General features: G+C 43.4%; 1 protein-coding gene across 9 annotated transcripts in view; it reads right to left on the minus strand.

The window, feature by feature from the left end:
* Positions 1-12064, minus strand: part of AHI1 (Abelson helper integration site 1) — a 73285-nt gene that overhangs the window by 44198 nt on the left and 17023 nt on the right. For all 9 annotated transcript variants that reach the window (XR_013586601.1, XR_013586600.1, XM_078604311.1 and 6 more), the window contains exons 13-16: positions 11298-11430; positions 8192-8315; positions 6215-6453; positions 4770-4876 (exon numbers count right to left, since the gene is read on the minus strand). Coding sequence is in view for 7 of the 9 variants with exons in the window: in XM_078604311.1 (XP_078460437.1) it covers positions 4770-4876; positions 6215-6453; positions 8192-8315; positions 11298-11430 (603 nt within the window). In the remaining 2 variants the exon portion in view is untranslated. The remainder of the gene's footprint in view (positions 1-4769; positions 4877-6214; positions 6454-8191; positions 8316-11297; positions 11431-12064) is intronic.

The raw sequence follows: 12064 nt of genomic DNA on the forward strand, positions 1-12064 counted from the left end.
GCCAAGCTGTGCCTTTACAATCCAAACACATTTATAATCCAACAATATTTCATTGTGTGGTGACAATACGCAGCTCACAATAAGATGGTTCAGAGCTCTATCACATGGTTGGAGGTCGAATCAGCCCATCCTGAGTCTATCAAATGATTATAAGTCAACAATAGCCATTCTATAGAGAGTCTGGTTAACACCACGGAAATGTGAGATTTCCACAAAAGACTGCCAATATAAATTAGCAGCACCCAAAGCTCAGTGAGCAGAGAGATACTTTGAATTGACTTTGGGCTTTACTCAGGGAGGAATCACAAGAGTATGTTTTTAGCAGAGTTGTTCTTGGGGTGTTTGGTCAATTTATTTTTTTAATGTGATTTTACTCACGAGAAAAGTTTTTACTATTCTGAGAAACCCCGCACAATTGAGCCATACTGCCACCCATGCCAACTCATATCCCAAAAGGTGAGTGTCTCACACATTCAGTTGGTCCCGAGTGCTACCTCCAGTAACAAGGGAGGCGAGAAAATTCAACGCACACACAAAGCCATTATTTCTTCTCTTTTCACTAATTTTTACCAAATTATATTCCTATTATAACATCGGCATCATGCCATAAGGCAAGGACATTCTTATTCTGACTTCTCACAGATAACAGCACACAAATCTAGATTAGAAAATATGCCCCCCAAAAATTACATTAAGAATTAGCTTTAAAGTCACTTAAAATTGCCATCTTAACTGATAATGGATGCAATCCTTTAATATTATATGTCCCTTTTGTCTCGTGTTAATCAAACCAAATGTTTACATTCTCACAGTGGAAAAATGCGAAATAGCATGAAAAACTAGATTACATTATTGTTTATTTTTGTCGTTCACTGTTGACTGAGCCAAAACCACCCACTCGCTAAACTTGAGAACTTAGCTTAGCAGACAATTACCTGAAACTCGTATGAGAACCTAGTGTCTATATGATGACACTAAACTGCTGAGACATGGCATTAGTTTCCAGAATCAACCCGGACACTTCTTGCCAGCACACACTCTTGAGCGCCACTGGTCAATAATAACACATTCCTGCGGAGGGAGCTGGTAGGAACGTTGGGTTGCTCGGTCAATGGCCAGGGTCAACGGTAGCGTGGTGTATTCCGCAAATATGCCCGACTGTGAGGGCGCGCACAAGCCTGCGTGAGTAGGTTAAACGTTGAGTTTTATAAGGGCACCACGGGGTGACCAGCCCCTCCCCACCCAGCCCCACCCCTCCAACCCCCACCCAGCCCCACCCCCCCCACCCAGCTCCTCCCCACCCTCCCCTCCCCACCCAGCCCCTCCCCACCCTCCCCTCTCCACCCAGCCCGACCCCTCCCATTTTTGGATGCATAACGGACGGACAGACACAATAATCCCCTGTGGGCTGGTGGAACCAGGTGGTTCCTACCAGTAACAACACTCAACTTATAATGCTCACAGTACAGTATTTGCTTACTCTTGCAGAGAGCGACTCTTGGAGAGAACGACTCACAATCATGAGGAGCCACAGACAAGCGTCAAGGACAACCGCATGGGTTGTCCTTGACGCTTGTCAAATTCGACCCCCAAAGTACTGCGGTCTTCTATTTACTTGGGTGTAATCGGCCAATTAATGAGTGCTGACATGTGGCAGGACACTGGAGAACCTGGAGAAAACCTACGTGTACGGGGGAGTGGGGGAGGTGGCAACACTCTGTTCCCGTACAGATGGAACAGGTGGAGTCCACACTTTAGCTGCAGTGCCCTTTCCTGGCAAGCCAAGGTTTTGCACTTTGATGGCCACGGGCAAAAGAGTTTCTCAGACGCTGTCGCCTCGACAGACCTGGTTTTCACCTGAGGACGGCTGCTTGCGTTGTGGCCGAAACGTCGTGAGAATTGTTTTATTATGTTTTATTTTTATTATTTTATTACTTCCCTTCTACGTGACTTTACCGAAAGAACCAAGAAGAAGTTTCTCAGCATTCAAGTCATCATCTATCAAGTCCGCCTACACAGTGCTGGCTGACAGGAGTGCGCCACCATCGTCCTAGGTTTACATTTACTTTATTACATTAATGAGTTTCAATGAGTTTCATGACAAAGTCAAGAACAGCAAATACCTACAAAAAAAGCCCATGGGCAGTAGGGAGAAAATTCAGTCCACCGCAGACAATTTAAGGTCCCCAGTCAAAACCCATGTAAATTGCCCATTCAAGACCAATTTCACAAGGCCACATCACACAATGGCAGAATGGCTCCTGTAGAAATATTTTGCATAATAAAGATGGCCTTGAATGGCTGCACATTGGTGAATGAGTGTGATTAATTTCTACGCGTAACCCATGATGCATTTAGCAGCATTGATATGCGGGATTTGGGATGTGTGCAGCTGCTACACTGCTTTGAGATGTTCACCATATACTTGTCGGGAAGTTACATTTAAAACCCCAGAGTAATGTATTCATATATAGAGGCCCTTAAAGTGATTCATTGAATTGTCAAAATTGAGTGTCATGAGATTATTCAATCATTGTGTCACCTAAATGTAAACATTCGCATAAATTAACAAAAAAAATGAATACTCTATTCTTTCGTTCGTTTCTTAATTTGCTTGTCCTGGCAAGGGTCGTGGCGGCAGCATTTTGAGTGGTCCAGACCTCCCTTTCCCTGGCAACGAACTCTAGATCTTCCCGATGAATTCCCAGGCGTTCCCAGGCCAGCTGAGCGACATAATCCCGCCAGCATGTCCTGGGCCGGCCCCGGGGTCTTCGCTCAGTGGGACGTGCCCGGCAGAATTCCATGGGGAGTCTACTGGGATAGGGGGGGGGGCATCTTTCCCAGGTGCCAGAACTACCTCAACTGGCTCCTCTCGATCCGGAGGAACAGTGGCACGACTTGGAGGCTCTCCCAGATTACAGAGCTCCTCAACCGATCACGGAGAGTGAGCCCGACAACCCTGTGGAGAAACCTCATTTCGGCCCCTTGTACCTGCAATCTCATCCGTTTGGTCATTAGCCAAACGTCATGACCATAGGTGGGGGTTGGAACGCAGATCGATCTGTAAAACGAGAGCTTTGTTCAAGAAATCAACTCCCGCTTCACTTTTTCGATTTAGAGCTTCTGTCACTGCAGGGATTCTTCTTCTTGGTTCTTTCGGTAAAGTCACGTAGAATGGAAATAATAAAATAATAAAAATAAAACATAATAAAATAATTATCACGACGTTTCAGCCACAACGCAAGCAGCCGTCCTCAGGTGAAGAATGAAACACCACCAAGCTTAAATATACGCTCCAAGCTTGGTGGTGTTTCATTCTTCACCTGAGGACGGCTGCTTGCGTTGTGGCCAAAACTTCGTGAGAATTATTTTATTATGTTTTATTTTTATTATTTTATTAATTCCCTTCTACGTGACTTTACCGAAAGAACCAAGAAGATTCATGTCTATCGTTTATTGTTAACTTTACATTTGAATCACAGTTCCTATGATCACTGTTACATTGTTTTTATAGCTTTATTTTGGTGATTTCGAAAAGTTTTGGTTTAGCCATATTTGTTTGTTGAAGTACAGAATTAGACTTATAACTTTAATCTAAATTGTCTTATGATTGTTATTGTTTGACTTGCATTCCACTGGGATTTTTGCACACAGCGTTGTAATACGGTGGGTTTTTTCTGTAAGATTTGCTGGTATATCCAGGATGTTTCTGTTGCGTGTCGTCGCTTTAAGATGTTCTCCGTTCATATTTTGTTTGTTGCGGTTGCACCCGACTCAAGAGCCGCATGGCTCACAGTGCTATACCTAATTAATAAAACTTGAAAACATGAAACTTCAAATATCATGAAAAGGGGTGAAGACTAACAATGGGGTGGTGGGACAGCCAAAGGACAGAAAATGCCCAAGATAATGTCCACTGCAGAGTTAGAGCGATGAACTCAGCTTGCGTGGGAGCAAGATGGATCATGGCATTATGGGATCATGGTGAGCGGTTGAATTGTGGGAAGGTCTTAATCTACCAGTGGAGAGGTCAAGGCCGATGATGAACACTAAAACATAATTCAGCTCTAAGTAATGCTTAAGGAAGGCCTTCAATCTGCCGTGATGAACAGAGCTGCTACAATATTCTGACTTTTACAATAAATTTGTTAGGTTTCATCACAGATTTTCCACATCAACCATCCGACTCCAAAAAGTATTGTAAACTGTGTCACCCGGCGATGGGATAGGCCTGAATAATTTGAAATATAAAATTGAATAGCATTCTTTCTTTATACAGAAAAGCCGCAATCGGGATCTTAAGACTCGTTATAGCTGAGTCTTGGAATGAAATGTTTGACCAATTCCATTTTAATGAGTATGTTTAAATTTACATGAACTTGTTTCTGTGCATTGGTGAGATAATACCATCAAATATGCTACACACGAGAATCTAGTTTTATCATGGAATGTGCTAGCCAAGTGCACCAATATGACCATTAAGAATTCCCTGAGATCTCCAACTGCCAAGAGTAACATGTGTTATAGGCTGCGGGGGATATCACAGGAGAAGAGAATGCTGTGGCAAAATTAATTGTTGTCTGTACTTCTATGCTCCCATGTATATGGTTCGCGCCTTCACCAACCCGCATTGATCAGTGACGTGGGAATTTGGTGAAATAACCCTCACGACTCCACACGGTGTGGAGAGGCTCTCATCCAGCAGTGGATTAACTCAAGCGCTGGACTTGTACAACCGCACATCTTTACTCGACACGTTCCACTCGTACCTTGGTCACGGCCCAGTCGCGCACGGGGTCGCTGTTCGCTGTCTGACTCACAAAAGTTTGCCATACAAGAACAACACCCGTGCTGTCACCGCTGAACATCTGCAGGCCTGTGGTGAAACAAACAAGCGGGGATTTTGTATGGCGCAAAAATGCAAACACACCGCTCGAGACGCTAAACAAAGTCACACGCACACTCGTTTCCCAGGCACCTATTGAAAGAATTGCTGAAAAATTCCCCACCAAGGTTAAGTATGTCTGCTTTAGTTTCTAAGCATTCTGTTCATGGTTGTGAGATAGATGGAGTGTGCATTTTTTAAAATGCTGTGTATTTGGGTTTTTTCTCCTTTGCATCTATTATTATATAACCTTGACCACAGCGACCGGAGCATGCTGTTTGTCACATCAGCAAAAGGATTCAAATATATACATCAGTATTGTAAATGCATCATTCAGAATTATAGTATTCCTGAGGTTTTTGTGATTTGTGCATTTGCTATGAAATCTGGCATTCCACAGATTAATTCATATCACGACCATCAGACAATGGGTCAATCAACAACCAAATCCAGACAATGTAGAATGTGTGGGCAGAAGAAATGCATGAGTGCATCCACAACAGCAGGCTAATGTCTGCGGATGTGTCACAATCATGCACAATTGGCTACCCTTTCCACAATTAACTTTGAAAAAATGAGAATCTTTCTCTTACTAACACTACGTGGTGCTGAGCAAGTGGAGCACATGACACATTGTCACAGAAGGGACAAATTACACTTGATATTGTGTGGGGCGGCACTTAACGACCAGTAGATTGACGAAGGGATGTTGTGTTACTTGCATGATTTACAATGACCACTGCCAACATCCCAACGAGTGGCACAGCTCATAAGATGGCCAACATCAAATATAATTCCGAAACGTACATTGGCAGTCATTCAGAAGTGCACAGGCAGATTTTACCAAACCATTGATCACAATGATAATGACGCAGATAATTATGACAATAGGCAACAATAGATCATAGTAATGATCTTCTTGATTCTTTCGGTAAAGTCACGTAGAAGGGAAATAATAAAATAATAAAAATAAAACATAATAAAATACAATTCTCACGACGTTTCGGCCACAACGCAAGCGGCCGTCCTCAGGTGAAGAACAGGTCTGTCGGAAAGACAGCGTCTGAATGGGCACCACCAGGCTTGGCAGCGTATATTTAAGCTGGGTTGGAGGGGGAAGGGCGCCTTGACAAAGGAATTTGCACATCAAGATGAATTTAGCAAGTTGTGCAAATCTGATCAGAATATGAGCTTGTACTTGCAACTACGATTCTCCCACTTTCTCCACCACAGCACCAGCTTGGCTCCATTTCCTCTGAACCGAAACTGAAGTGGTTCAGGATGGTGGCGACCGATTGACGACGACGACCACAAGGACCCATCACTTACCATCCGCGTCGAAGCACACGGCGTTGACGTAGCCTCGGTGGCCGTCCAACTCGCGCAGGAGCCGGCCGTCGCGTGTGCCCGTCGCGCCGCCCACGTCCCAGGCTCGAAGCACGCCGTCGTATGCGCCCGTCACGGCCACCGCGGCGGTGGCGGCCGGGTGCAGCTGCCCCGCGTACGTGAAGCAAGGGTGGGGCAGCACCTTCTCCGCCGCACGCACGCGTCCCTCCACGTTCCACAGGCTGTGATAGCGGCAGGGCAGGACGGGCGAGAGAGTGTGCGCCGCAGTGAGCTGAGTACTTGGCTGCGAAAAATTTCCAAATGGTGATAAGCCACTTTGTTGAGCTATCATTTGTGGCCAGGTCGCTTTCCGAATAAGAGCTTTAATAGCTCAGTGGGCCTTGCCTGGTAAAATACAAAATAGTTAACAGTTAATTCTAGATTTGAAGCTTTCGTGACTGCAAGGATTCATACTCTTAGGTTTTTTGGTAAAGTCACGTAGGCAAAAAAGTTATAATAAAAATATAATTGAAATAATAATTATCATTTTATTTCTATTATTATTACAATTATTTTATTATTATTTATTTTTTCCCTACGTGACTTTACCAAAAAACCTAAGAGTAGTTAACAGTTCTGTGCACCCCAGCGCATTTCAGCACTTGCTGATCGCACATGTTCGTGGAGCTCCCTCCCTGCCTGTGACTGTAAAGTTTTCCGTCTCCTGGCTTGCAAGGGTATGGCAGTAAAGCAAGTGGATTAATATCTGTCCGTACAAGCAGACTTCAGTGTTACCACCCTCGCACACGTAGGCTTTCTCCGGATCCTCAAAATTCACTCGCACACGTATAAACAAGCATTAATGCAGTTGGTCATACGTCGGACCACACAGCTATGACAATGATTGGCAACGACACTGGCTGCCTTCCCGTCTGCCTCTGATTTCCCGCAACTGTGAATCATTCCCTCGCTCTGAGAGCGAACTAAATCTGTGCGCATTACACATTTATTCTTAATATTATGAAGCCATGGGAGCATGGTTCCTTTGGCTGAGAGGTAAAATATGGCTGCTGGTCTCTGTGAGCCACACCAGACGCGCTAGTCCAATACTGCAACGGGGTTTGTTGAATCGTGTAGACACCAACGCATGTGTGGGGTAGCCGACTTATATGGCTGCGAGGTGGCTGGTAGGAAGCAACACAGAAAGTAGGTTTCTGCAGCTAACCTATCTGTGTAGATTTTTGAGTGCTGTGACATAGCTAGTGTTTCTATGGATGCCCTTGATGTGCATAACAAGTCAATAAAAAAGTTCAAGCAAAGATTTCAAATGGAACGCTCATAACGCTTTCTTTAAAGAATAGATAATTATAATTTTATACCGAGTCTGATTGTTTGCAACATAGGGGTGTATTTTTTAAAATTAATTTTAAGGAACATGGATAAGCCATTGATGAGAGCCATTTCTAAATATAGATAAAAGCAAAGAGGCTAATACAATGCCATCCCAGCAACTTTTGTTCAATTCTAGGCCATAAACGCAGGTAGCAATTTGATCCTGAACCCTGCTTACCAAGTGATCATCTGGTGCATTGAAGAGGCAACATCAATACGAGGGAGACAAAGGCAGCCAGGGGTATGTGTTATTTTCAACACCACCTCTTCATTTGCTGGACGAGCCTCAACATGTGCTCACTAGCTGCTGCACCTGCTGAAAACAGTCTGTATGGCTAAATGGGGGATTTTCGATTTAAAGCTTTCGTGACTGCAGGGATTCATATTCTTGGTTCTTTCGGTAAAATAAAGTGGTTTTCACACCTGATCATGATTGCTTGTGTTGCAATCGAAACGTCGTGAAAAATGTATTTATTATTTTTTATTATTTTATTATTTCCCTTCTACGTGACTTTACCGAAAAAACCAAGAATATAAATGGGGGATGTTTGTCTTTCCTTGGTAGATGGCGCATAGGTGGGTGACTACCGTGCAGTTCCATCCGATGACGCTGAGAGAAGGTGTGAGCTGTCATGTGACCAGGAAAGGTCATACACGAGACCCAGATGTCCCGGGAGCTCCATCAACAGCTGGCCCGATGGCACCTCAAACACTGACCACATGGACAGAACAGAGAACATTAGCGTAAACAAATCGCATTTATACTCTCTGATTCTTTCGGTAAAGTAACGTAGGTAGAAAATAAAGAAAATATCTACGTGACTTTACCGAAAGAACCAGAGTATGAATTCCTGCAGTCACGAAAGCTTAAAATCTAGATTGAATCGCAATTACTCATTTAAGTTTGTCAATAGCGCTTCCTGCATCGTGATGCCAGAGAGGTAGAGCCAGATATTTTTTTGTTATTTTTGTTTGTGCACCACTGCCAATGCAGTATCACCAAATAATCAGTTTAAACTTGCCATAGCTTGCCTGAAAACTAGATGCTCCATGCAACAACTCTTGATGTTGACCTGCTTTTGTATGTACAATAAAACCTTGGATTGCGAGCATAATTCGTTCCGGAAACGTGTTTGCAATCCAAAGCACTCGTATATCAGTTGTGATCACGTGGCGCTCGGCAGACAAAGCGTATACGCGTACTACTCGCATTGCAAGACCTGATGAATATTAATTAAAAAATTTTGCTCGTCTTGCAAAACACTCGCAGACCAAGTTACTCGCAATCCAAGGTTTTACTGGAGGTTGAACTTCTTTTGCGCAGCGTACTTAACCAACCGTACTAACCGTGCTTTTGCCAAAATACACTGTCTCCACGCGATAACAAAAAATGTTTTTGTTTATTCTGTCAGCCTATTGTCTTTCCAGAGGAAGGTTAGGAAAGAAGCATTTGTTTAAGTAAGCAATTTCTGGACTGGAAATATATTCTACAAAAGTATATTTATCAATAACACCCGGTAATCTAGCGGCAGTTGTTTAACAAGCCTGGCTGCCGATGTGAATCAGATGGCCCATAATTTGATTACTTAAAATATCCTGCTTGGGATATTAAGACTAAAAATGTGTTTGATTGGTAGGTAGACACATAACTGAGCTATGGCTTACATCTGGTTTTCCCAAAATGTGTTTGTGTACGGTATTGTTTTTGCAAAACACATGTTTTGCCTGGGCCACCGTCATGTTATAAGTGTAGTTTACAAGCTAGCCTTAGGCAACAAATATAAACTCTCCAAAGCTGCGCTCCAGAGTATGCAGGAGTTCAAATTAAATCTGTTTCGCATGCGAGTTTTCACATAAACCACATTCCAGTAAACGCTGCCATTACTGGTTACTCATATTTTACAGAAAACGGCATGTACGTCCACAAAGCGTACAGATCGTGGTAGAGTGATAGAAGGTTATCTGCTCTACGAAGGAAATCGTGTCTCATCAAAGCGTCCCACGTGAGACGACCGTAAGGCCACAACGCCATCTACTGACGCAATCCGTGTCCTGTGGTGTGGTTTGTACTACAGCTGGAAGTCACTAGGGGTGGTAACGTTTCATTAGTTAAAGTTGCTTAATTACAATTCGTACATATTTAAAGATGTTATACCACTAAAGAATGGAAAGATCTTTACCACCATACACACTACCTACACCAAAATTACTAATAAAACCATTCCCAAGTGCCACTACCCCAATATTATGTTTCTTGCAAAGATCCGCACTCCAATCATCGCCGAATCCTAAAATTAATCGCTCTCCGCAGTTCGCGGCAACTCTCATAACCCGCGGGGGCGGTAATCCTTACATTTCTCAAGTTCACCGTTGCATTGAAAAATAAATTATTTCTCATCTTGTTCATATTGTCCATGTCACGGTCTGTCTTATTTATACTAATTCATTAAATCCATGAGTCTATAGGTAATATAACATTTTCATAGAATTAGAATAATCATAATCAATTCGTGTACACACTGCCATGAGGATCGTTTTCAATAGATACATTTAGACACTTCATGCAAAAGTCAGTGAATTTTTTATGAAATAAACATTGAGACGGCACGGCACGCCAATCTCCCGTTTATCGCCCTGAGCCAGTGATATAAATTCCACATTCCTATTCAAGTTCATTTATTAGGTATATCCCTGTGAGCCATTCGGCTCTTGAATCGGGTGCAACTGCAACAAACAAAAAACATGAACAAAAAACATCTTAAAGTGACTATATGACTGAGTGCAAACAGAATATCCAAGAAAAGACAGTAAAATATTGCAGAAAAAGCACCGTACACAAAAATGTGCAAAAATCCCAGTGGGATGCAAGTCAAACAACAACAACCACAAGACAACTTAGATTAAGGCCATCAGTCTAACTCTGTACTACAACAAACAAACATGGACAAACCAAAAACTTGTCGAAAATCACCAAAATAAAGCCATGAAAGCAATGAAACAGTGGTCATAGGAACTGTGACCGAATTTTCACAATAAACGACGTAATCAACATGTACTACCAAACTTTGCAGCCATAGCTGGCTGCATGAGTCACTCCACAACAGTAGGAGCATCAGTCGGAGTATCAAAATTTTTCAATGCATGGCATGGGCAAGCCTCTCCATAGGACAACCACTATTGGGAATCTCCCGCAAGGTGGTTCACTCATAGTAAGAATCAATTTGAACCGAATACAAACCTAGTAGGAATCCCATACAAATTTTCAGTGATGATTATAAAGCCTTGCAAATGTACGATGTGGCCACTGCCCACAACAGGTGCAGTGGCTGTGGTTTCACGACCAACGCTGCGGGTAGCCAATAACAATTAAACCATAATCTAAAACAATAAACAATTTTTATTTTACCAGGTAAGGCTCACTAAGCTATATAGCAGAAACGACCTGGCCACAAGTGATAGCTTAATGAAGTGGCTTATCACGTGGACATTTCTAGCAGCCAAATACTCTAAGTGCATGTTAATTCTAGATGTGGAGGGAAAAACAGGAGGACCCAGAGAAAAATCCACATGACCACGGGGAGAAAATGCAAACTCCAAATATACAGGTGTCAGGGTCGGGATGAATCCCATCCGCATCCTTCATACCGGGCGAGGGATTTAACATCTCACCACCGCGGCGCTGGGACACGCTCACCGAACACAGGATGGCTGTCGCGGTGCACGCACGCCGCCGCCAGCGCCCGCCCGTCCGGAGAGAAGCGCACGCGGAAGCAGCCGGCAGTGCCAGCCTTGAGCGTCAGTGCCAGCTTGTTGGGGATGTAGCAGGTCTGCCGGGGGGCGTGAGGTCAAGACACGAGGCGGGAAGTATGATACAGGCCAAGGGGGAGACGGCGTGCAGGATGGGACAAACACGGATGCGTTGGTGGCAGAGAAAGCAGCATATGGAGACAAAGCTGGGCATGATGCAAGTGGAGGTGTAGGCGAAAGCGTGTGAGAGGGAAGAGAGAAGCAAGGAGCTGTCTATTCAATAAACCTCTCGCTATACTTTCCTCCAGCACCAATATGAATTTGATTATGAATGCTGAAAGCACTGTACACCATGAATGAATGTTTATCAACATTAATTGAGAAAAACTGTGCAGATAATGACCAAGAATAATTAATTCATGAAACATGCAGCGGTCAATTCATTTTAAATGTGCTAACGAAAGGCCAGAAACTGCTAAATGCATCGTTATGAAAACAAAAAGTGTAAGGGACTGTGTTCGCAAAGGTGCACACACGAGAATTAAAAACACTCAGCAAGTTGGTTAATAATGCCATCCTGACTATAATAAAGGGGCCACTGCCTCTGCTAACAATATTTGTGTTATAAGGCAGAATTATGGCAAAAATTGGGAGTTATTTAAAATTGTAACTTCCTATATGGAGGTAACGCAACACGGATTATCCTCTAAAATA

The sequence above is a fragment of the Lampetra planeri genome, chromosome 22 (assembly GCF_965212315.1).
Source record: "Lampetra planeri chromosome 22, kcLamPlan1.2.h2, whole genome shotgun sequence".
NCBI lineage: Eukaryota > Metazoa > Chordata > Hyperoartia > Petromyzontiformes > Petromyzontidae > Lampetra > Lampetra planeri.